This window comes from Larus michahellis, chromosome 18 (genome assembly GCF_964199755.1).
Source record: "Larus michahellis chromosome 18, bLarMic1.1, whole genome shotgun sequence".
Taxonomy (NCBI): domain Eukaryota; kingdom Metazoa; phylum Chordata; class Aves; order Charadriiformes; family Laridae; genus Larus; species Larus michahellis.
In genome coordinates, this window is record NC_133913.1 from 7873013 (window position 1) to 7898939 (window position 25927).

The following is a 25927-nucleotide window of genomic DNA, read 5'->3' on the forward strand; positions in this document are numbered from 1 at the left end:
CTCCAGAGGAGGGTCACAAAAATGATCAAAGGGGTGGAACACCTCTCCTATGAGGACAGGCTGAGAGAGTTGGGGTTGCTCAGCCTGGAGAAGAGAAAACTCTGGGGACACCTTATTGCAGCCTTTCCATATAGAAAGGGAACTTATAGGAAGATGGGGAGAGAGGGTTTAGTAGGGCCTGTAGTGATAGGATGAGGGGTAATGGCTTTAAACTAAAAGAACAGCTAGAAAGAAGAAATGTTTTGTGATGAGGATAAGGACACACAGGAATGGGTTTCCCTGAGAGGCTGTAGATGTCCCATCCCTGGAAATATTTCCAGGGACTGGACAGGGCTCTGAGCAACCTGATCTAGATGAAGATGCCCCTGCACACTGGAGGGGAGTTTGGACATGGTGACCTTTAAACTTCCCTTCCAACCCAAGTGATGCTATGATTCTCAAGTTCTATGTTTCTATACATAGACGGGACGAATCTCCCCCCACTCCAAGCCTTCTCTTCTCCAGGGTCAACGGTCCCAGCTCTCTCAGCCTTTCCTCATCTAAGAGGTGCTCCAGACCCATAATCATCTCCGTCACCCTTCACGGGCCTCTCCCCAGTATATCCAGCTCTTTATTGTACTCTGCTTCCAGGAAGAGAAGCTAGTACTCCAGGAGTGACCCCAGCAGTGCTGAGTACAGGGGAAGGATCACCTCCCTGAGCTGCTGCAAACACTCCTTCTGGTGCAGCCCAGGACATCCCATATGCCAGGACAGCCCATATCCCTCTTTGCCACAAGGGCCCATTTCTGGCTCATGGTCACGTTGTCCACCAGAACTATTGGGGTCCTTCTCTGAGCACGTGCTTCCCTGGTGGGCAGCCCCCAGCCTGGCCTGGTGCAGGGAGTTGTTCCTGCCCAGGTGCAGGACTTGGCTCTTGCCCGTGTTGAGCTGCAGGGGGATCCTGTCAGCCCACTTCTCCAGCCTGTCGAGGTCCCTGTGGATGGCAGCACAGCCCTCTGTGTGTCTGGTCTCCGCGGGCAGGGGCTGGGAGTGAGGCCAGGGCGGGCTGGGGGTGCGGGGCACGGGGAGGGTCCTGCGAGGGGACGCTGCGGGCCGACGGCCCGTCCCTGCCGCTGGGGCTGGGGCCGGGGCCGGGGCCGGCCCCGGCTGCGGGCGGTCGAGGCGCCGACGCCCTTGCGCAGGGCTCGGCAGGGCGACGAGGCGGGAGAGCGGCGGAGCCGCGCTGGCAGCCCCGGTTCAGGAGCCTCGGTGTGCCGGGGAGCCGCGCTCCTCCTCTGCCCGCGGCCCTGCCCGCATCCGCCCTTCTGCTGCCCCAAATCGGACGCGGCAGCGGGGGGCCGGGCCGGGGCGGGGGTGCTCGGGGCAGGCAGAGGCATCGGCTCTGCCCCCTCGCCGGCGGGCGGGCAGGAGCGGGTTCGAGCGCGGCTCCTGCTCGGCGCCTGTGCGGCTCCCGCCGGGCCCTCGGTCCCCGTCCTTCCCCGGCGCGGCAGGGCACGATGGCGGCCGGTCTGGTGCCGTGGCTCCTGGCCTTGGCCTCGGGGCCGGCAGGTGAGAACCGTGCGGGGAGGGCGGCGAGGCCGGGCCCGGGGCTTCGGTTGCCCGCGGTCGGCGCTGCCCGTGCCGGGGCCCCGGGGCTGCGGCTGCTCCTGCGCCGGGGGAGCTGTCGGCTGGCCCTCGCCTTGGGTGGGGAGCGGGTGGGGTGGGCGGGCGAGGGAGAGGCCGGGGCCGGGGGAGGCTTTGGGGCGGCGGGTCGGGCCGCAGTGTGGGAGCGGGCGCGGCTGAGCCCCGAGGGGGGCAGGCGGGGCATTGCCCCGGGCGCGGGGCTTTGCCGGGAGAGGCGGGTGGCGGCTGTGGCTGTGCCGGGGCGGGGGGCGCCGGGGCGGCGGGGGAACGTCGTGGGGCCGTGGTGGTGCGCTGCCCGGCTGCCTGCGCTCTCCGTCCGCAGGGGTGTGTGCGCAGCTGAGGCTGGTGGAGGCCGGCGGAGGGCTGCGAGCTCCCGGGCACTCCGTGCACCTCACCTGCCGCGGATCCGGCTTCACTTTCGGGAGTTACGACGTTTATTGGTACCGTCAGGCCCCCGGTGGTGGTCTCGAGTGGGTGTCTGTCATCAGCTCTGATTCCTCAGTTACTCGGTTCGGGCAGTCTGTGCAGGGTCGAGCCACGGTGTCCCGGGACAATTCCCGGTCTGAGTCCTCTCTGTCCCTGAGTGCCCTGCAGCCCCAGGACTCTGCCCGCTACTTCTGTGCCATTGACACAGAGACAGGAAATCCAGCTGAGCTTTAACAGAAACCTGCTGGGGCCCAGCCCAGGTGCAAGAGCAATAGGGCAAGGGAGTGCTGTGATGTGCATGGGGTCACCCATGGTTGTTTCCAGCAGTGAAGGGTTATCACTTTGCACAGCAGGTGTTTGTGGCCTGTCCTGCACACTGCAGGAATTTATTTGATTGCCAATTAAAATACGGTCCAATGGAGAGTACAGAAAATTACCCCATCCCTAAAGAAACCGTCCTCCCTCTCTGCCATCCTTCTTCCCAGGCTCAGCTTCACTCTTGCATTCCCTTCCTCTCCCCAGGATGCACAGGGGCCAATTGGAAATGGGGCTTGGGGTCAGTTTGTAGTATTTCTTCTGCATTGTTTTGGCACCTAAATCTATGGGGCCCTCTGGCATTCATGCGTGGGTATGAAAGAGCTGGCCAATGTTATGACAGGACCTCTCTCTGTTTTTTTTCAATGGCCTAGGGAGTCTGGAGAGGCCCCAGACAACTGGAAGCTGGCAAATGTTATCCCCGTTTTCCAGAAGGGAAAGAAGGTAAAGCCTGGTAATTACAGGCCTCTCAGTCTCATTTCAGTGCCTGCTAAACAGCTTTGAGCTTCATGATGTTTGGTGGTACTGTCAAGCACCAGGTGGCACATTCGACTTGGTGTCCATCTGCTGGGCCTGAAGTAAACCATATTATGGAGCAGCGATGCACGGTTGAGCCATGGCATCCCAGGACAATTCCCGTTCTGAGGCATATCTGTCCCTGAGTGCCCTGCAGCCCAGGGACTCTGCCTGCTACTTCTGTGCCATTTGCACAGAGACAGGAAAACCAGCTGAGCTTTAACACAAACGTCCTGCCAGGGTCCCAGCTCTGGGTCTGAAGCTGGAATGGAGTCGAATCCCACAGTGGTTCAGGGCTGCTCTCGGAGAGTTGTGTAGTTACATCATATGATGTAACTACATTGGTGCTTGGTCCTAATGGGGACGTTTTATCTGTTTTATCTGAGTCTGTCTGCAAAGCATTACCCCTTCTGCTTGCCTTCTTCCCATGTCTCATGCCAATCCTCACTCCTGTCACACTCTGAAACTGCTTCACCCTTGGAAACAAGTTTTGCTGTTTCCATCGTGTGTACCCTGTCACGGCTGACTGTTGAGGTGTGGTAATAGCCGTGCTCAGGTTTTGGGCACGGCTCAGGTCCGCTCAGTCCAGTTGTCACTATTCACTCACTAAGTAGCTAGGAGAGGAAATACAGAAAGTACAGAGGGTCATTTGGGAGCCCACTGGGAGAATGGGGAGGTCTCCCAGATCTGAGATTCTAACAGGAACAAGAGGTTGTGAACATGTGTGTTTGGAGCTGCTGGATCCCAGAGATCACAGGCAGAAGCCCAGGGAAGTGGTGGAGTAGATGAAGATATTGCTTGAACTGTTCCTGCCTGTTTATCCTTGTCTCCTGGGGTTGCAGGTGCCCTTTCTCAGGTGGAGATAGAGGCCTCTGGCCCCGTGGTAGGGAAGGTCTCAGAGTCACTCACGCTCACCTGCCGCATCTCTGGTGTACCCATCACCGATAGCAGCTACGCTTGGGACTGGATCCGTCAGACTCCTGGCAGAGACCTGCAGCACATAGCGTTGCTGTATCCTTTCACGGGACTTCAGCACATTGCTTCGTTCTTCCAGACACGAGTCACCAGCTCTGCAGACCCCTCCAGGAACCATCTGTTGCTGGAAGTGCTCTCGCCATCAGCTGCAGACACGGCCACGTATTTCTGCAGCACCAGAGAGCTGGAAAAAGGGCACAGTGCTTGAAAGACAGGCAAAGCCGGGGCAGAAAATAAGGAGGGGTGTTAAATTCAGCCAGGTCTTTCCTGGTTGGCTGCAAAAAGGCTTTTGAGGAGTAGCCTGGGCTGGCTTTCCTGGAAAGGGGCACAGAGGTGCTGTGGCAGCAGCAGCAGCAGCAGAGTATCTCACAAGCACACACAAAACCATGAACAAGTTGATCACCTTCTTCCATTCTTCTCAGTCTTTCCCACAAGAAAAAAGCAACAGAGAAAGCAGTTTGTTTAAGAAGCAGCACAACAAGCATTGAAGAACTAAGATTTGATTATGGCAAACCACAGCTGAATTGAGCTTTTAAAGCTCATGTTGATCAGGGAGCCCCAGAACAGGCAAACAGCAGGAGCTGAGCTGCAGGGCACCTTTTCCCTTGTGCATGAAGTGTTGGCACTCTGTGCATATATATTCATGTGTGTACATGAGGTCCAGCATATATATTCAAGTGTGTACGCTGAGGTCCAGCATAGAATTTTGTGGAAGGACTCCCAACAAGGAAAATATGATTTGGGGGCTGTGGGGACCCTGGGGTATCCCTACCATGCTGGGGCAGCTCCAAGTGTCTCAGGGCACCTTAGGCCACCTCCAGGTTCAATGGGTTCCTCTACCATCTTGCAACTCGCCTTCCCACCCCTGTCTTGGATCCCTTCCCTAAGGGGACAGATTGGAGCACACATGAAGAGGAAGAGGAGGGGAAAGACTCAGAGAGTCTGCAGAGGGGCAGCATGGAATTTGGGCATCCTAAAATGGTAGTACCAGTCAAAACAGTGACACTGTAGGGCTCAGCAGGTGTCCTCTCCTGTGGCTACAAAGGTCCTAGGGGGAGCTCTGTGTTCCTGCTGAGTAGGGTAAGAATGGAGAAGGGAGTGTCCCTGCTCTGCTGAGGAGCCCCAACAGCCTGGTCCCTGCTCAGTCCTGTGCACATGAGTTTGGGGGGATGAGCTGGGGGGCTTGAACCTGCACATCTACCCCAGAGCTTCAGTGCACAGCGAATCCTGGATCTCCCCTGCCCTTTGCTACCTTTGCTGCTTGGGGGCATCTGGGAAGGCTTTGGTGGGAAGAGGCTGCTGGAGAAATGTCAGCACGAGGGAGCGAGTGGAGGAGTAGGGTGCTGAGCAAGAGGCGGGTGAGGAGCACGTCTGCCATGGAGCGCCCTGTCCACAAGAGTAGAGTGGTCAGTGGCTCCCATCCAGGAGCAGCAGCTCACAAGCAGCAAGGAGCCAGGGTGCCCTGGGAGGACAACTTGCCGCCCCCCGGGCCAGCTCCAAAATCCCAGCAGAAACACTGCAGTCCTTCCTCAGAGGAAGGTCGAGGGTAGCTCTACAGCAACATGCCACCTTTTGCCCACTAGAGGTTTTCCTGCCAAGCGAGCTCTCTGGTATTGCAGCTTGCAGGATGAGAGACACCCGAGAGTTCACCAACAGCTTCAGGTTCTTCTGCTCCTCCAGCCCCCACCTCTTGCCTTCGCTGTTGTCATAGACCGAGGGAGGGACCAGGAGGGACTAGGACTGACTGCAGTGACAGAGGCACAGACAGGGCAGATGTGGGCAGAGCTGTTCTGCCAGCGGAGACAAGCTACAGAGCGTCGAGGCAGAGTGGGGCCTGGCCGTGTGGACTGCCCTGTGCGTGGGGTTCTTTCCCATCATAGGTAAGCAAAAGGAAGAGGAAGGGGTGATGCCTCCCAGGAACTGAGCATGCTCCTGTGCTCTGCTCGCCACAGAGCTGTGCTAACCACTTGCAGCCTGACCTGCACCCCGCCTCTACCTCCCCAGCAATCCCTGCAGAGCACAGCGGGAGATGAGTTCCTCCTCTTCTAGCTGCAATTTAGGCACCTCCATCCAGCCTGGCTGCTCCGCAGTGTGGGAAGAGGCAGGGAATCTACCTGGTACACCCCCATCCTTGGGCCTAATGCGTTGTCCTTGCAAAGAGCAGGTTGAGGATGTCAGCATAGGATCCAAGCCCCACTTGCCTGTGAGATGTCCTTGTGCACATTCCGAGCAGTATCAGGGACAGGAGAGTAAATTCCTCACCATCACAGCCTGGCAAAGCCAAAGGGATTTGTCCTCCATCATGCAAATCCTTCCTGCACCAAATCAGAAAATCCAAAAAACCTTCTTCTCTGACAGGGAAAAGGAGGGAGTGGTGTCACTCTCCTCATGAGCCCTGATTCCTGGTACCAGCTCAGTTCCTCTACTCATCTTTGTCAGTTGGGTTGAAAGAGAACAAATTTAGTCCAGTGCTATCCCAGTGTCCCCACCAGCAATGCCGTGACCTTTTCTGAATCTTGGAGCGATCATGGCTTGTTCTTCCTCACTGCTGCAGTCACTGGCCATGTGGCCTTGGAGCAACAGATCGGGGATCTGGCCATGCGAGAGGGAGATGGAATCACCTTCCAGTGCAGCATGAGTGGGGACAGTATGAGCATCTGCTACATGTTCTGGTACCGGCTGGGGCCACGTGGCTCTCTGGAATGGATTTACCGGGAAGGTGATGCCTCTGGAGAAGATATCCAGGGTCGCGTTAAGGGATCAGTGGAGAGCTCCCAGAACAGATTCACCCTGCAGATCCAGGCAGCAAAGCAAGGGGATGAAGCAGTGTATTACTGTGGTGCCAGGCTCAGCCTGGAGCAGCTCTGCAGCAGCGTGGAGCCAAAACCCAACTGATAGGGAGTACAGACTTCTCAGCATTTCTTTCTAGCAGCTGCTAATCAGATATTAGTGTCACGCATTGGCAGGTGCAGGAATAAAACCTTGGGCATGCTTGCAGTCAAAAGCAGTGAAGATAAGTGTTTATGATGCAGGAGGATGTATTGTGGGAACTTCAGAGACTGTCTAGTGACGTGCTGGTTATTACACATTATCTGGGCTGCTGTCCAGCCTGGCCCAGTTTTACCTCTGTGGCTTGCTTGTAGATGTGGGATCATGGAGAGGCGGTGTGGTAGCTTACTCCTGTACCATAGTAGATGGATGGGTGACATTGTAGTGGGTGGCTACTACAGATCACCTGATCGGGAAGAAGAAGTAGACAAGGTGTGATGGGTTGACCTTGGCTGGCCTCCAGGTGCCCAACAAGCGACTCTGTCAGTCCCCCTCCTCTACTGAAGAGGGTGAAAAAACACAATGAAAGGCACATGGGTCAAGAAACAGACAAGATGACCCAGCAATTACCTTCGGAGGCCAAAGAGACTCGACTTGAGGAAATAAATTTTATCTATTATCAATCCAATCAGAGTAGGACAGCGAGAAATAAGAACAAATCTAAAAACACCTTTCTGCCATCCCACGCTTCTTCCCGGGTTCAACTTCACTCCCAACTTCTCTACCTCTTCCCTCCAAGGGGCATATAGGGGAAGGGGAATGGGGGTTGCGGCCAGTTCATACCACCTCCTCTCTGCCGCTTTTTACTCCTCAGGCTCTTCTCCTGAGCGGTCAGCTCTACAGCTGATGGGCAACACGAGAAACAAAGAAGGCAGGGACACTGTGTAAAGACCGTTCAGCAACAGCTAAAACTTTGATGTGTTATCAACACGGTATTTGCCATAAAATATTGCAGCTGCCCATACAGGCCTCTCTGAAGAAAATTAACTCCATCACAAACAAATCGAGTACACCTACTCTTGCTGACCCTGCTTCAAGCAGGAGAGTTAAACCAGGCCTTTTCAGAGGTCCATTACAGCCTCAACTTTTCTGCCATCTTAGGAGCAAAACTGTCTCCTCTTCTGCTGCACTTTCTAATGCCCTTCCTGGGGAGTATGAAAGGACAGCATCAGGCCTGACGGCCAGCCCGAGCTTTTAAGAGACAGTTTGTGGGTCTGGAAATGCTTTGGGAATACTCTTGCGTCCTGGTTGGGGGGAAGACCTCGAGTCTCTCCTCATGACCTCACACGCTGCCAGCATGCTGCCATGTATGCCCTGCAGCCCTCCAGCAGTGACTGTTAGGTGGTTTTGATGGAGAAATGGAGGGGCTCTAACAGTCATTTCCCCATTGAATTCCCTCCCCTCTGCTCAGTCCAGGAGCCCTGCCTCCAGCAACAAGCTGTGGCCAGCAGTACGCTTCTCGGGCTCCAGGAAGCAGCCAGTCAAGTGGTCAAATGGGGATGCATGTTATTCCTCATCCTTCCAAAGCCAGGCTCTGGGTTTGTGCAGGGGGTTGTACAACCTGTTCACATGTGCATGTACCTGTGTCTGCAACTCTACAGAAGAACCATAAGATCTATCAGAAGACTGAAGACCACAAATACAGCAAACATAACCATGCCGAATACCTCTCCCGAGTCCTCCGCGTGCTCTTCTTTTACCCACCCATATGACATTTTTGTATCACTCCTGAGTGAGTCCTGTATAACTCTCCTGAGTTCCAGCTTTGAATCTTGTAGCCAAAAGAGGAAAGTGCGTTTTCCTCAACAGTCCTGTAAAAAGCTGTTCCTGGAAGTCATCAGGAGAGTAGTAAAGTCCAAGTTTCACTTTTCCCCTCTGCCCTGGCACATATCACAAAGTCGTGAACATGCCCGTGAGCCTTTCACAGACTCACAGAAATCCTGAAGTTGGGGGGCACCTCAGGAGGTCATCCAGACCCTCTGCTCAAGCAGGGCCTCCTAGAGCCGGTTGCCCGAGACCATGTCCGGACAGGTTTTGAATATCTCCAAGCAGGGAGAACCAACAGCCTTTCTGGGCAACCTGTGCCAGTGCACAGTCACCCTGACAGTGAAAAAGTGTCACATAAGGTTGCACATTGCCTTGTGACCTGTCACTGAGGACCAGAGAAAAGCGCTTGGCCCTGCCCTCCCTGCCCCCTCCCTTCCTCTGTTTCTATACATCAGTGAGATCCCCCTGAACCTTCTCTTCTCCGGGGTAAGGCACCCCCGATCCTCAGCCTTTTTCATGGAAGGGGTGCTCGAGTCCCATTATGACCTTCTTGGCCTTCACTGGCCTCTCTCCTGTATGCCCAACTCTCTCTTGTTCTGGGGAGCCAAGCAGTGGACCCCATACTGCAGGTGTGACGCCAGCAGTGCTGAGTAGAGGGGAAGGACCACCTCCCTGAGCTGACGCAAACTCTCCTCCTGGTGCAGCCCAGGACACCATTATCCCTCTTTGCCACAGGGCCCATTTCTGGCTCATGGTCAAGTTGTCCAGCAGAACAAAGTCCAGATGGAGTCCAATGACGAGTGGTATACCTCAGGGGTCCGTATGGGGTCCAGTACCACTTAATGTCTTCATCAATGACATAGACAGTGGGATTGAGTGCAGCCTCAGCATATCTGCAGATGACACCAAGCTCAGTGGTGTGATTGACATGCCTGAGGGACAGGATGCCATCCAGAGGGACCTGGACAAGCTCAAGAAGTGGTCCCATGTGTACCTCATGAGGTTCAACAAGGCCAAGTGTAAGGCCCTGCACCGGGTTGGGGCAACGCCTGGTATCAGTCGAGGCTGGGGGATGAAGGGATTGAGAGCAGTGCTGCAGAGAAGGACTTGTGGGTACTGGTGTGCTCGCAGCCCAGAAAGCCAACTGTATCCTGGGTGGCATCAAAAGAAGCGTGGGCAGCAGGTCAAGGGAAGTGATTGTGCCCCTCTTCTCTGCTCTGCTGAGATCCCACCTGGAGTTCTGCATCCAGCTCTGGAGTCCTCAGCACAGGAAAGACATGGACGTGGCTGGAGCAGCTCCAGAGGAGGGCCACAAAAATGATCAAAGGGGTGGAACACCTCTCCTGTGAGGACAGGCTGAGAGAGTTGGGGTTGCTCAGCCTGGAGAAGAGAAAACTCTGGGGACACCTTATTGCAGCCTTTCCATATATAAAGGGAGCTTATAGGAAGACGGGGAGAGAGGGTTTAGTAGGGCCTGTAGTGATAGGATGAGGGGTAATGGCTTTAGACTAAAAGAACAGATAGAAGGAAGAAATGTTTTGTGATGAGGATAAGGACACACAGGAATGGGTTTCCCTGAGAGGCTGTAGATGTCCCATCCCTGGAATTATTTCCAGGGACTGGACAGGGCTCTGAGCAACCTGATCTAGATGAAGATGCCCCTGCACATTGGAGGGGAGTTTGGACATGGTGACCTTTAAACTTCCCTTCCAACCCAAGTGATGCTATGATTCTCAAGTTCTATGTTTCTATACATTGATGGGATGAATCTCCCCCCACTCCAAGCCTTCTCTTCTCCAGGGTCAACGGTCCCAGCTCTCTCAGCCTTTTCTCATCTAAGAGGTGCTCCAGACCCATAATCATCTCCGTCACCCTTCACAGGCCTCTCCCCAGTATATCCAGCTCTTTATTGTACTCTGCTTCCAGGAAGAGAAGCTAGTACTCCAGGAGTGACCTCAGCAGTGCTGAGTACAGGGGAAGGATCACCTCCCTGAGCTGCTGCAAACACTCCTCCTGGTGCAGCCCTGGACACCATTATCCCTCTTTGAAACAAGGGCCCATTTCTGGCTCATGGTCACGTTGTCCACCAGAACTATTGGGGTCCTTCTCTGAGCACGTGCTTCCCTGGTGGGCAGCCCCCAGCCTGGCCTGGTGCAGGGAGTTGTTCCTGCCCAGGTGCAGGACTTGGCTCTTGCCCGTGTTGAGCTGCAGGGGGATCCTGTCAGCCCACTTCTCCAGCCTGTCGAGGTCCCTGTGGATGGCAGCACAGCCCTCTGCGTGTCTGGTCCCCGCGGGCAGGGGCTGGGAGTGAGGCCAGGGCGGGCTGGGGGTGCGGGGCACGGGGAGGGTCCTGCGAGGGGACGCTGCGGGCCGACGGCCCGTCCCTGCCGCTGGGGCCGGCCCCGGCTGCGGGCGGTCGAGGCGCCGACACCCTTGCGCAGAGCTCGGCAGGACGACGAGGCGGGAGAGCGGCGGAGCCGCGCTGGCAGCCCCGGTTCAGGAGCCTCGGTGTGCCGGGGAGCCGCGCTCCTCCTCTGCCCACGGCCCTGCCCCGCGGCCCTGCCCGCGCCCGCCCTTCTGCTGCCCCAAAGCGGCCGCGGCAGCGGGGGGCCGGGACAGGCAGGGTCGGGGCGGGCGTGCTGGGGGCGGGCAGAGGCATGGGCGCTGCCCCGGCGAGGGGCCGAGCCGGCGGGGCGGACAGAAGCGGGCCCGAGCGCGGCTCCGCTCGGCTCCTGTGCGGCTCCCTCCGGTCCCCGTCCGTCCCCGGCGCGGCAAGGCATCGATGGCGGCCGGACTGGGGCTGTGGCTCCTGTCCATGGCATTGGCCTTGGGGCCGGCAGGTGAGAGCCGGGCCCGGGCCTGGGGCTCCCAGTGGGCGGCGCTGCTCGTACCGGGGCCGCGGGGCTGCGGCTGCTCCCGCGCCGGGCGCGGTGTCTGTTGGCGCTCGCCTTGGCCGGACGAGGAAGAGGCCAAAGCCGAGGCTGGGCCGGGGGAGTCTTTGGGGCGGCGGGTCTGGCCGCAGTGTGGGAGCGGGCGCGGCTGAGCCCCGAGGGGGGCAGGCGGGGCATTGCCCCGGGCGCGGGGCTTTGCCGGGAGAGGCGGGTGGCGGCTGTGGCTGTGCCGGGGCGGGGGGCGCCGGGGCGGCGGGGGAACGTCGTGGGGCCGTGGTGGCGCGCTGCCCGGCTGCCTGCGCTCTCCGTCCGCAGGGGTGTGTGCGCAGCTGAGCCTGGTGGAGGCCGGCGGAGGGCTGCGAGCTCCCGGGCACTCCGTGCACCTCACCTGCCGCGGATCCGGCTTCGACTTCGGGAATTACCTCGTTTATTGGTACCGTCAGGCCCCCGGTGGTGGTCTCGAGTGGGTGTCTGTCATCAGCTCTGATTCCTCAGTTACTCGGTTCGGGCAGTCTGTGCAGGGTCGAGCCACGGTGTCCCGGGACAATGCCCGGTCTGAGTCCTCTCTGTCCCTGAGTGCCCTGCAGCCCCAGGACTCTGCCCGCTACTTCTGTGCCATTAACACAGAGACAGGAAATCCAGCTGAGCTTTAACAGAAACCTGCTGGGGCCCAGCCCAGGTGCAAGAGCAATTGGCCAGGGGAGTGCTGTGATGCGTGTGAGGTCACACATGGCTGTTTCCAGCAGTGAGGGTTTATCACTGCGCATGGCAGGTGTTTGTGGCCTGTCCTGCACACTGCAGGAATTTGATTGCCAATTAAAATACAGTGCAATGGAGAGTATAGAAAATTACCGCAACCCTAAAAAAAACGTCCTCCCTCTCTGCCATCCTTCTTCCCAGGCTCAGCTTCACTCTTGCATTCCCTTCCTCTCCCCAGGAGGCACAGGGGCCAATTGGAAATGGGGCTTGGGGTCAGTTTGTAGTATTTCTTCTGCATTGTTTTGGCACCTAAATCTATGGCTCCCTCTGGCATTCATGCGTGGGTATGAAAGAGCTGGCCAATGTTATCACAGAACCTCTCTCTGTTCTTTTTCAATGGCCTAGGGAGTCTGGAGAGGCCCCAGACAACTGGAACCTGGCAAATGCTATCCCCATTTTCCAGAAGGGAAAGAAGGTAAAGCCTGGTAATTACAGGCTTCTCAGTCTCCCTTCAGTGCCTGCTAAAAATATGGAGAAGGTTATTGTGGGAGGTAGAATCACAGAACAGTAGAATGGTTAGAGTTGGAAGGGACCTTCAAGATCATCTAGTTCCAGCTCCCCTGCCCTGGGCAGGGACACCTTCCACCCGACCAGGTTGCTCGAAGCCCCATCTAAGCTGTCATTGAACACCTCCAGGGATGGAGCATCCACAGCTTCTCTGGGCAGCCTGTTCCAGTGTCTCACTACCCCCTCAGTCAAGAATTTCGTCCTAATAGCTAATCTAAATCTCCCCTCTTTCAGTTTGAAACCATTACCCTCCTCCTATCGCTTCACTCCCTGATGAAGAGTCCCTCCTCATCTTTCCTGTAGGCCTCTTTTAGGCACTGGAAGGCAGTTACAAGGTCTCCCAAGAGGCTTCTCTTCTCCAGGACAACCCCATGTGTGTCAGCCTGTCTTCATAGGAGACAGGTGCTCCAGCCCTCTGATTATCTTCATGGCCCTCTGCTGGACTCGCTCCAGGAGGTCCAGGTCCTGAGCTGGATGCAGTACTCCAGGTGGGTCTCATGAGAGCAGAGTAAAGGGGTAGAATCCCCTCCCTCGCCCTCCTGGCCATGCTGTGGGGATGCAACCCAGGATGCAGTTGGCTAGAAAGCCACATGCTTATTGTTGGGTTGCGTTGAGCTTCTTATTGACCAACACCCCCAAGTGCTTCTCCTCAGGGCTGCTCTCCATGCGTTCTCTGCCCAGCCAGTACTGTTCTTGGGATTGCCCCATCTCACACAGAGGACTTGCACTTGGCCTTGTTGAACTTCATAAGGTTCACACGGCCCCACTTCTCAAGCCTGTCCAAGTCCTTGTGGATGGCATCCCTTCCCTCTGGCATTCTTGCCACGCTTTGCCTCACCTTGCCTCTTCTCTACTATCTCTCCCCCTCATCGTCTTCGCATCTCTTCATCTCTGTCTTCTCTGTTTTACCCAAAGAACAGCACACCTGAGTCCCTCACATGGACCTGGCTGAGCAGCACTGCACAGTCTGCTGGGGGCTGCCTTTTCAGCACCCATGAGTATTGGGTTCCCATGCAGATGTACCCTTCAAACTCCAGCTTATAGTCCAGAGAGAAAAGCAAGAATTTATCACAGTGCCCACACAAGAAGTTGTTTCTGGAGGACAAAGGAAGAGAATTAAACTCCAAGGTAGTGAATTTGTCATGAAAAATGAACCAGGAAGGACAAAAATGGGCCTTCCAATCTGCATGAGATGTTTTGACTTTTAGAGTCCTCACAGACATTGAGGGAGGATTGAAGAGGCATCTTACAAAAGGTCTGAGCTTCCAGTATTTCCCCCTTGGTCTCGTCTGGCTCACACATTGTCGGAATGCTTTCTCTTGTTCTGGGTTGTTTGGTTTTGATTGGGAGCTTCTCTCCCAGGCCTGCGAATATAATGGGGCAAGACCTTCTGAGCATGTGTGTTTCCAGCTGCCAGACCCCAAAGATCATGGGGGCGTCTCTTGTGGCCCCATGGCCCACAGCCCTGAGCGCTCTGCTAAGCAGAGAAGCCAGCTAGCAGCCCCGCGGCCTTTTGTCACCATTGGGCCAGTCATTTCAAAAGTGTGCTGTTTCTGGTTTATAACAGCCAGTTGCATACCATGGCATAGGGAGGCTGTGTCATCCTGTCCCTTCCCAGCATCCCGTGCTCTACAGACTGACAATGCTGCTAAGGCAGCTGCTTCAGTCTGACAGACGAGGGTGCCAATGTGTGGATGTGCTGTGCCACCAGCAGACTGACCAGTTGTGAGTGGGCTTTCCAAATTTGACTGTGCAGAGGGAGAGTCAAATTCCCCCTCCCAATCGTAGCCCTCCAGGCACTCCTTGCAATGTTTTGCGTGCTCTGAAGGAACTGCTAGCTGTCGTTCTTAACTGTTTGGAGTGTAGGAGGGATTAAGGGCACGTACACTGCACTCACAAGACAGATGATATTCAGTTCCTTCTCAGGGACTTCCTGGTAGCCGTAGCAGGATCAGGCACTGCAGATGGGATGCGAGCGCTCTGATTCTGGAGACTACGTGGACTGCCCCACATGCCCAGTTTTATCCAAATCTAAGCAGGGTCTGGAATACTCTATGTCATCAGTCAGGTATCTCTCCCAGAAGTGTCTCATCCTTCCTCCACATCCAGGTTCAGGCTATCCTGCTGGGCTGAGTGAGAGGTGAAGGAGTAACAACAGTTTGATTAGGTGGCTAATGCAGCAACACAACAGTTACCCAGCACCTGGAGCTGAATAAAGATAAGAACCTGCATCAGGGCTGACACCACATGGGGGAGGGGAAGGATTGTTTCCCATGACATGCTGGCAACACTTTGTCTAATGCCGCCCAGGATACCTTTGGCCACCTTTGCTGCCAGGGCCCATTGCTGGCTCATGGCCAACTTGGTGTCTACCGCAACCCCAAGGCCTTTTTCTGCAAAGCTGCTTTCCAGCTGGGTGACCAGAGCCTGTCCTGGTGCTCAGGGTTGTTCCTCTCTAGGTGTAGCAATTTGCCTTCCTGCTTGTTGAACTGCCTCAGGTTCCTGTCAGCCCATCTCTCCAGCCTGCCAAGGTCCCTCTGGATGGCAGCACAACCCCCTGCTGTATCAGCCACTCCTCCCAGCTCGGTGTCATCTGCACAGTTGCTGAGGGCACACTCTGTGCAGTCCTCCAGATCGTTAATGAAGACGTCCAACTGGATTGCAGCCAGTATTGACCCCTGTGATACACCGCTAGTTTCTGGCCTCCAACTAGACTTTGTGCCACTGATAACCACCATCTGGTGCCAGGCATTCAGACAGTTTTTGACTGTCAGAGGGACTGGTGGAGGACATTAAGTTTGGGGGCACCCTTGGCTGTAGTGATCATGAGAAGAAAGTCACTGGCGTAAGTCATTGCTGGGCTGCTCTCCATCATCTTTGAAAGGTCCTGGAGAACACGCAAGGTGCCTGAGGACTGGAGGAAAACCAATGTTGCTCCAGCCTTCAAAAAGGGCAAGAAGGAGGACCTGGGGAACTACAGGCCGGTCAGCCTCACCTCCATCCCTGAAAAGATGATGGAACAGCTTGTTCTGGGCGTCAGTACCAGTACAGGCTGGGGGCTGACCTGCTGGAGAGCAGCTCGATGGAAAGAGACCTGGGAGTCCTGGTGGACAACAGGATGACCATGAACCAGCAATGTGCCCTTGTGGCCAAGAAGGCCAATGGCATCCTGGGGTGCCTCAAGAAGAGTGTGGCCACCAGGGCGAAGGAGGTCATCCTCCCCCTCTACTCTGCCCTGGTGATGCCACACCTGGAGTACTGTGTCCAGTTCTGGGCTCCCCGGTTCAAGAAGGCCAGGGAACTGCTGGAGAGGGTACAGCAAAGGGCTACCAAGATGATTAGGGGATTGGAAAACCTCTCTTGCAATGAAAGGCTGAAGAATTTGGTCTCTTCAGTCTTGAAAAAAGGTGACTGAGGGGGGATCTTATCAACGCTTATCAATACTTAAAGGGTGGGTGTCAGAAGGATGGGGCCAGGCTCTTTTCAGTGGTGCCCAGCAACAGGACCAGAGGTAATGGGCACCAACTTGAGCGTAGGAAGTTCCACGTAAACTTAAGGAGAAACTTCTTTCCTGTGAGCGTGGCAGAGCCCTGGCACAGGCTGCCCAGAGAGGTGGTGGAGTCTCCGTCTCTGGAGACATTTGAAACCCGCCTGGATGCATTCCTGTGCCACCTGCTCTGGGTGAGCCTGCTCTGGCAGGGGGGTTGGACTAGATGCTCTCCAGAGGTCCCTTCCAACCCTATCATTCTGTGATTCTGTGACCCACCTCACTGCCTGCTCCTCCAGCCCAGACTTTGTCAGGTTCTCTAGGAGGATCTTGGCTGAAACAGTGTTGAAAGCGTTCCTGAATCAGCAGCAACCAATGTCTGCTGCTCTCCCCTCATCTCCACAACCAGTCATTGCCTCACAGAAGATTATCACAAGGGGCATGACTACCCCCTTATGAACCCTAGTGACGTTCTTGTCCCTCAAGTTCCTGGAAATGGTTTCTTGGCCTACTTGCTCCATCACTTTCCCAGTGGTCAGGGTGGTAGAGGAGAGAGAGCTGTTTCATGAACATCCCAAGAAAGGTGGAAGGAAGTTGTAAAATCTTACATCTCTTCTGATGCCACATGCTGATGCCGCATCAGGTGAGCCACCACTCATGCCACGTTGCCTGCGCTTCCGTCCACAGGGGTGTGGGTGCAGCTGAAGCTGGTGGAGGCCGGTGGAGGGCTGCGAGCACCCGGGGACTCCATGCTCCTCTCCTTCTGCAGATCCGGCTTCACCTTCAAGGATTACTATGTTCGGTGGTAACCGTGAGGCCCCCCAGTGGTGGTCTCGAGTGGGTCTCCTTCATGTGTGGACCCTCGGGTACTACAAAGTACTGTGGGGCAGAGGTGCAGGGTTGAGCCATGGCATCCTGGGACAATTCCCATTCTGAGGCATATCTATCCCTGAGTGCCCTGCAGCCCTGGGACTCTGCCTGCTATTTCTGTGCCGTTCACCCAGAGACAGGAAATCCAGCTGAACTTTAACAGAATCCTGCTGGGGCTCAGCCCAAGGTGCAAGAGCAATGGGCCGGGGGAGTGTTGCGATGTGTGTGGTGGTGCTCAGGGCTGTTTCCAGCATTGAGGGCTTATCACTGCGCACGGCAGGTGTTTGTGGCCTGTCCTGCACACTGCAGGAATTTAATTTATTGGCAGTTAAAATACAGTGTAATGGAGGGAACGAAAAATAAAAAAACAAAATCCAACCTTAATGATACCGTCCTCCCTCTCTGTCCTCCTTTTTCCCAGGCTCAACTTCATTCTTTCACTTGCTTCCTCTCTTGGAGAGGCTGTGCCATGTAAAAATATGGAGAAGACTATCGTGGAAGTTAGAAACATAGAATCACAGAATGGTTAGAGTTGGAAGGGACCTTCAAGATCATCTAGATCCAGCCCCACTGCCCTGGGCAGGGACACCTCCCACCAGACCAGGTTGCTGAAAGCCCCATTCAGCCTGGCCTTGAACACCACCAGGGATGGGGCATCCACAGCTTCTCTGGGCAGCCTGTTCCAGTGTCTCACTACCCCCTCAGTCAAGAATTTCTTCCTAATATCTAATCTAAATCTCCCCTCTTTCAGTTTAAAACCTTTACCCTCGTGCTGTCGCGTCACTCCCTGATGAAGAGTCCATCCCCATCTCTCCTGTAGGCCCCCTTTAGCTACTGGAAGTCTGTTGTAAGGTCTCCCAAGAGGCTTCTCCAGGCAGAACAAGCCCATGTCTCTCTGCCTGTCTTCATAGGAGACAGGTGCTCCAGCCCTCTGATTATCTTCATGGCCCTCCACTGGACTTACTCCATCAAGTCCTGAGCTGGATTCAGTACTCCAGGTGAGTCTCATGAGAGAAGAGTAGAGGGTAGAATCCCCTCCCTCGCCCTCCTGGCCATGCTGTGGGGATGCAGCCCAGGATGCAGTTGGCTGGAAAGGGCAACCAAGATGATTATGGGACTGGAGCATCTCCCTTATGAGGAAAGGCTGAGAGAGCTGGGACTCTTTAGCCTGGAGAAGAGAAGGTTGAGGGGGGACCTGATTAATGTTTACAAGTATCTAAAGGGTGGGTTTAAGGAGGACGGAGTCAGGCTCTTTTCAATGGTTCCCAGTGACAGGACAAGGGGCAATGGGCACAAGCTAGAACATAGGAAGTTCCGTTCAAATACACAGAAAAACTTCTTTACGGTGAGGGTGACAGAGCACTGGAACAGGCTGCCCAGGGAGGTTGTGGAGTCCCCTTCTCTGGAGATTTTCAAGACCCGCCTGGATGCAGTTCTGAGTAATGTGCTCTAGGCAATCCTGCTTTAGCAGGGGAGTTGGACTAGATGATATCTAGAGATCCCTTCCAACTCTGAAGATTCTGTGATTCCGTGATTCCGTGAAGAGGCATCTTACAAAAGGTCTGAGATTTCAGTATTTTCCCCTTGGTCTCGTCTGGCTCACACATGTCTGAACGCTTTCTCTTATTCTGGGTTGTTTGGTTTTGCGCGGCTGGAGCTGAACTTAGCAAGGGATGCTAAGAATAACAAGAAGGGCTTCTACAGGTACGTCAAACAGAAAAGGAGGGTCAAAGAAAGTGTACCCTCCCTGATGACCAAGAATGGCAAACTGGTAACAACAGATGAGGAGAAGGCTGAGGTTCTGAAGAATATTTTTGCCTCAGTCTTCACTGACAGCCTCTCTCCTCATGCCTCCCAGGTTGAAGGACCGCAAGACAGGGACCTGCGAGACAAAGTCCCTCCCACTGTAAGTGAAGACAAGGTTTGTGACCACCTGAGGAACCTGAACATATACAAGTCTATGGGACCTGATGAGATGCATCCCAGAGTCCTGAGGGGATTGGCTGATGTAGTTGCCAAGCCATTCTCCATGACATTTGAAAAGTCGTGGCGGTCAGGTGGAGTCCCTGGTGACTGGAAAAAGGGAAACATTGCACACATTGTTAAAAAGGGTAGAAAGGAGCACCCTGGGAACTACCGCCCTGTCAGTCTCACCTCTGTGCCTGGGAAGATCATGGAACAGATCCTCCTAGAAGCTATGCTAAGGCATATGGAGGACAGGGAGGTGATTCGAGACAGCCAGAACGGCTTCACCAGGGGCAAGTGCTGTCTGACCAACCTGGTGGCTTTCTACAATGGAGGGACTGCATCAGTGGACAAGGGAAGAGCTACAGATACCATCTCTCTGGACTTCTGCAAGGCCTTTGACATGGTCCCCCACAACATTCTTCTCTCTTGAGTTGGAGAGATATGGATTTGATGGGTGGACTGTTTGGTGGATAAGGAACTGGCTGGATGGTCGCATCCAGAGGGTGGTGGTCAATGGCTCGATGTCCAGATGGAGAGGGGTGACAAGTGGTGTCCCTCAGGGATCCGTATTGGGACCAGTGCTGTTGGATATCTTCATCAATGATTTAGACAGTGGGATCAAGTGCACCCTCAGCAAGCTTGCCGACGACACTAAGCTGAGTGGTGCAGTCAAGAGGCCAGAGGGACGGGATGTCATCCAGAGGGACCTGGATGAGCTAGAGAGGTGGGCCTGAGCAAATCTTATGAAGTTCAACAAGGCCAGGTGCAAGGTCCTACACTTGAGTTGGGACAATCCTCATTATCAATACAGGCTGGGGGATGATGCGATAGAGAAATAGCCCTGTGGAAAAGGACTTGGGGGTACTGGTGGATGAAAAGCCGGACATGAGCCAACAATGTGTGCTTGCAGCCCAGAAGGCCAATCGCATCCTGGGCTGCATCAAAAGAAGCATGGCCAGCAGATCAAGAGAGGTGATTCTCCCCCTCTACTCTGCTGTCCTGAGACCCCACCTGGAGTACTGCGCACAAGAAGGATGTGGACCTGTTGGAGCAGGTCCAGAGGATGGCCACGAAGATGGTCAAAGCGCTGGAGCGCCTCTCCTATGAAGACAGGCTGAGAGAGTTGGGGTTGTTCAGCCTGGAGAAGAGAAGGCTCCAGGGAGACCTTATAGTATCCTTCCAGTACCTAAAGGGGGCCTATAAGAAAGGTGGCGAGGGGCTGTTTGCAGGGCATGTAGTGATAGGACAAGGGGCAATGGTTTTAAACTAGAGCAGGGCAGGTTTAGATTACACATCACAGAATCACAGAATGGTTTGTGTTGGAAGGGACCTTAAAGATCATCTAGTTCCAACCCCCCAGCCATGGGCAGGGTCACCTCCCATTAGACCAGCCTGCTCAAAGCCTCATCCAGCCTGGCCTTGAACACTTCCCGGGATGGGGCATTGACATCTTCCCTGGGCAACCTGTTCCAGTGCCTCACTACCCTTACAGAAAAGAATTTTTTTCCTGATATCCAAGCTAAATCTGCCCTCTTTCAATCTGAGGCCGTTACCCTGTGTCCTATCATTACACTCCGTGATATAGAGTCCCTCACCATCCTTCCTGTAGGCCCCCTTTAGGTACTAGAAGGACACTATAAGGTCTCCTTGGAGCCTTCTCCAGGCTGAACAGCCCCAACTCTCTCAGCCTGTCCTCATAGCATAGGTGCTCCAGCCCTCTGATGATCTTCGTGGCCCTCCACTGGACCCATTCGAACAGATCCATGTCCTTCTGTGGTGAGGACTCCAGAGCTGGATGCAGTACTCCAGGTGTGGTCTCACGAGAGCAGAATAGAGGGGCAGAATCACCTGCCTCGGCCCGCTGGCCATGCTCCTTTTGATGCAGCCCAGGATGTGGTTGGCTTTCTCAGGTGCAAGTGCACATTGCCTGCTCATGTTGAGCTTCTCGCCAACCAGCACACCAAGTCCTCCTCAGGGCTGCCTTCAAGCCATTCTCCGCCCAACCTGTATTTGTGCCTAGGATTGCCATGACCCAGGTGCAGGACCTTGCACTAGGCCTGGTTGAACTTCATGAGGTTCGTACAGGCCCACCTCTCAAGCCTGTCCAGGTCCCTCTGGATGGCATCCCTTCCCTCCAGTGTGTTGACCATGTCACACAGCTTGGTGTCATGGGCAAACTTGCCGAGGGTGCCCTCGATCTCACTGTCCGTGTTGCCAAGAAAGATGTTGAACAGCACCGGTCCCAGTACTGACCCCTGAGGAACGCCACTCATCACCGGATTCCATGTGGACATTGAGCCATTGACTGCAACCCTTTGAGTGCCGCCATCAAGACAGTTCCTTATCCACCGAGTGGTCCATCCATCAAATCCATGCTTTGCCAATTTAGAGACCAGGATTTCGTGTGGGACAGTGTCGAACGCTTTGCGTAAGTCCAGGTAGATGACGTCAATTGCTCTCCCCATATCTACCAATGCTGTAGCAACATCATAGAAGGCCACCAAACTTGTCAGGCACGATTTGCCTTTGGTGAAACCATGTTGGCTGTCACCAATCACCTCCTTATTATCCATGTGCCTTAGCAGAGCTTCCAGAAGGATCTGTTCCATGATCTTGCCAGGCACAGAGGTGAGACCGACCAGTCTGTAGTTCCCTGGGTCTTCCTTCATTAGGATGAAGTTCTTTACAATGAGGGTGGTGAGACACTGGCCCAGGTTGCCCAGAGAGGTGGTGGAGGCCCCATCCCTGGAGACATTCAAGGCCAGGCTTGATGAGGCTCTGAGCAACCTGATCTAGTTGAAGATGTCCCTGCTTAGTGCAGGGGGGTTGGACTAGGTGACCTTTAAAGGTCCCTTCCAACCCAACAGATTCTATGATTCTATAACCAGGCAGCATCCCTATACTCTTCGCAGCATATCTGATCCTGCTAGAACTGCCTGTGCAGTTCCTTCTGGCCTTTAGTTTGACCAGCAGGTCCCAGCTCAGCCATGCTGGTCTCTTCCCTTTATTGCTTGATTTCCTATACCTGGGGATCGAGAGCTCTTGTGCTCTATGGAAAGCATCCTTGAAGATCCGCCAGCTCTGTTCTGCCCCCTTGTCCCTGAGGACCGTTTCCCAGGGCGTCCTCTTGACTAACTCCTTGAAGAGCTGGAGGTTTGCTTTCCTAAAATTCAGGGTCCTGACTACGCTCCTCGTCTGGCACGTACCCCTCAGGACCGTGAACTCCCACCGGTGCGTGGTCACTGCAGCCCAGGCTGCCTCCAATCTTGACATCCCCAATGAGCTCACTGGCATTGGTGACTATGAGGTCCAGTATGGCATCCCCTCGGGTAGGGCTGTCTGTTTCCTGTCTTAGGAAGTTATTGTCAAGGCACTCCAGGAGCCTCCTGGATCATCTACAGCTCGCTGTGTTACTTTTCCAGCAGATGTTGGGGTTGTTGAAATCCCCCAGCAGGATGAGAGCCTTCGAGCGCAATGCCTCCTGTAGCTGGAAGAAGAAGGCTTCATCAGTAGGTTCCCCTTGATCAGGTACTAGACACCAACTAAAAGGTTCCCCTTGTTGCCTCGGTCTCTAATTCCTACCCATAAGCTTTCAACTTCCCCTTGGCTATTCTTTAGGGACATCTCTTCACACTCTATCCCTTCATTAACATAGAGGGCAACACCTCCGCCCCTCCTTCCTCGCCTGCCCCTTCTGAACAGCCTGTAGCCATCGATAGTCACAGGATTCGTCCCACCAGGTTTCAGTAATGGTGATTCTGTCATAGCTTTCCAGCAGCACGGTAGCTTCCAACTCCTCCTGTTTCTTGCCCATGCTGCCAGCATTCGTGTAGAGGCACTTCAGCCGGGCTGTTGGCTCTGACGCCTTCTTAGAGGAGCACCCCTTGGGGTGTTTCACGCGTGTTTACCTGTTGACTCGGACTACCTCAGGAGCCCCTGCCTCATCTCCGTAAGACTTTGGCTGTGATGTAGCGTCCCCAGCATGCCTCGGGGAAACAGGTCAAAGGTCCCCTTCACATCTAGTTTAAAGCCCTGTTGATCAGCCCCACAATCTCTTGGGCAGAAAGATTGAGAAAGGTGTTTCCCATCTGACGCCAATAAGCCCGGTGCCATGTAGGCCATCCCATTATCAAAAAATCCAAAATTGTGGCGGCAACACCAGCCACGGAGCCATGTGTTAATGGACTGGATGCGCCTGTTCCTTCCAGTGTCACTGCCTGCAACTGGAAGGAGTGAGGAGAAAAGCACCTGTGCCCCAGACTCCCTTACCAACCTTCCCAAGGCCCTGAAGTCCCCCTTGATTGCTCTTGGTCTACGAGTCGCAGCTTCATCTCCACCTACATGGAAAATCAGTAACGGGTAGTAGTCCGAGGACTGTATCAAACTAGGGACTTTCCTAGTTATGTCCTTAACCCGGGCTCCAGGAAGACAGCAGACATCCCTGTGAGGAGGGTCTGCCCGGCATACTGGACCCTCTATTCCCTCAGGAGAGAGGCGCAAGTGACTATAACCCTCCTTTCCTTCCTTGTGGATGTGGTGATGATACAAGCGGTACACCTTGCTGACTACATATAAAGACATTTTAATAGGTAAAGTGAAGCTGCATGCGCAAGGGAAGAAAAATCAGGAATTCATTTCCTACTTCCTGTGGGCTGGCAGGTGTTTAGGCCTTTACAAGAAAGCAGGGCTTCCTCACACATAATGGTCCCCCGGGAGGACAACGGCATAAATCCCAGTGTCTCCCCTGTGCTTTCCTCTTTGCCCCACCTTTTCTTGTCGATCATGATGCCACATGGCAGGGAATTATCATCTTGCTCAAGCTGACTAGCCCCTTGTGAACCCTGGTGACAGTCTTGTCCTTCAAGTTCCCGGAAACGGTTTCCAGGCCCAGTTGCTCTATCACTTTCCCAGGGCTCAGGGTGGTAGAGGAGAGAGAGCTGTTTCATGAACATCCCAAGAAAGGTGGAAGGAAGTTGTAAAATCTTACATCTCTTCTGATGCTGGGAACCCCATGCTGATGCCGCATCAGGTGAGCCACAATTCATGGCACATTGCATGGCACATTGCACCAATACCCCACCCTCGTGATGTTTGCCACTATTGTAGCCCTCAGAGACTATGCATAAATCTCGTAGAAGTGTTGTAGGGGGAAAGCATGCTGCTTCACTTGAAAAGAAAGGCAAAGCTCTCCCAATGACATCATTGTTGCTGCCAGGTGGTGGTTGACTCCAGGCTCTTCCATTATGATTAGCCGGCTGAGTTCTTCCTTGCTGTGGGTTAACCCTGTCAGGCAGCTAAGCCCCACTAGCAGATCAATCACTAGTTCTTCAGCAGGAAGGGAATGAGAATTGGAAGGACAAAGGTGAAAAAACCTATGGGTTCATAATCATATAATCATGGAATGTGTTGGGTTGGAAGGGACCTTTAAAGGTCACCTAGTCCAACCCCGCTGCACTAAGCAGGGACATCTTTAACTAGATCAGGTTGCTCAGAACCTCATCAAGCCTGGCCTTGAATATCTCCAGGGATGGGTCTTCCACCACCTTTCTGGGCAACCTGTTCCAGTGTCTCACCACCCTCATTGTAAAGAACTTCTTCCTAATGTCTAATCTAAACCCACCCTGCTCTAGTTTAAAACCATTTCCCCTCGTCCTATCGCTACATGCCTTCGCAAACAACCCCTCCCCAGCTTTCCTGTAGGCCCTCTTCAGGTACTGGAGGGCTGCTAAAAGGTCTCCCTAGAGCCTTCGCTTCTCCAGGCTGAACAACCCCAACTCTCTCAGCCTATCTTCATAGGAGAGGGGCTTCACCCTTTGACCATCTTTGTGGCCCTCCTCTGGACCTGCTCCAACAGGGCCATGTCATTCTTGTGCTGAGGACACCAGAGCTGGACACACTACTCCAGGTGGGGTCTCAGGACAGCAGAGTAGAGGGGGAAAATCACCTCTCTTGATCTGCTGGCCATGCTTCTTTTGATGCAGCCCAGGATGCGATTGGCCTTCTGGGCTGCAAGCACACATTGTTGGCTCATGTCCGGCTTTTCATCCACCAGTACCCTCAAGTCCCTTTCCACAGGGCTATTTCTCTATCGCATCATCCCCCAGCCTGTATTGATAATGAGGATTGTCCCAACTCAAGTGTAGGACCTTGCACCTGGCCTTGTTGAACTTCATAAGATTTGCTCAGGCCCACCTCTCTAGCTCATCCAGGTCCCTCTGGATGCCATCCCGTCCCTCTGGCCTCTCGACTGCACCACTCAGCTTAGTGTCGTCAGCAAGCTTGCTGAGGGTGCACTTGATCCCACTGTCTAAATCATTGATGAAGATATCCAACAGCACTGGTCCCAATACGGATCCCTGAGGGACACCACTTGTCACCCCTCTCCATCTGGACATCGAGCCATTGACCACCACCCTCTGGATGCGACCATCCAGCCAGTTCCTTATCCACCAAACAGTCCACCCATCAAATCCATATCTCTCCAACTCAGAGAGAAGAATGTTGTGGGGGACCATGTCAAAGGCCTTGCAGAAGTCCAGAGAGATGGTATCTGTAGCTCTTCCCTTGTCCACTGATGCAGTCCCTCCATTGTAGAAAGCCACCAGGTTGGTCAGACAGCACTTGCCCCTGGTGAAGCCGTTCTGGCTGTCTCGAATCACCTCCCTGTCCTCCATATGCCTTAGCATAGCTTCTAGGAGGATCTGTTCCATGATCTTCCCAGGCACAGAGGTGAGACTGACAGGGCGGTAGTTCCCAGGGTGCTCCTTTCTACCCTTTTTAACAATGTGTGCAATGTTTCCCTTTTTCCAGTCACCAGGGACTTCACCTGACCGCCACGACTTTTCAAATGTCATGGAGAATGGCTTGGCAACTACATCAGCCAATCCCCTCAGGACTCTGGGATGCATCTCATCAGGTCCCATAGACTTGTATATGTTCAGGTTCCTCAGGTGGTCACAAACCTTGTCTTCACTTACAGTGGGAGGGACTTTGT

The 25927-nt window shown here is 54.4% G+C and overlaps 1 protein-coding gene and 2 gene segments (V, D, J or C); all 3 read left to right on the forward strand.

Annotated features, from left to right (window-relative positions):
- The window catches only part of LOC141732867 (M1-specific T cell receptor alpha chain-like), a 341791-nt gene that overhangs the window by 155863 nt on the left and 160001 nt on the right, over positions 1–25927 (forward strand). The window lies entirely within an intron of this gene.
- On the forward strand, positions 1497–2283 carry LOC141732915 (Ig heavy chain V region 6.96-like). The segment is given in 2 exon segments: positions 1497–1548; positions 1946–2283. Coding segments are annotated over 2 exon segments (390 nt in total).
- On the forward strand, positions 11234–11995 carry LOC141732916 (Ig heavy chain V region 6.96-like). The segment is given in 2 exon segments: positions 11234–11291; positions 11658–11995. Coding segments are annotated over 2 exon segments (396 nt in total).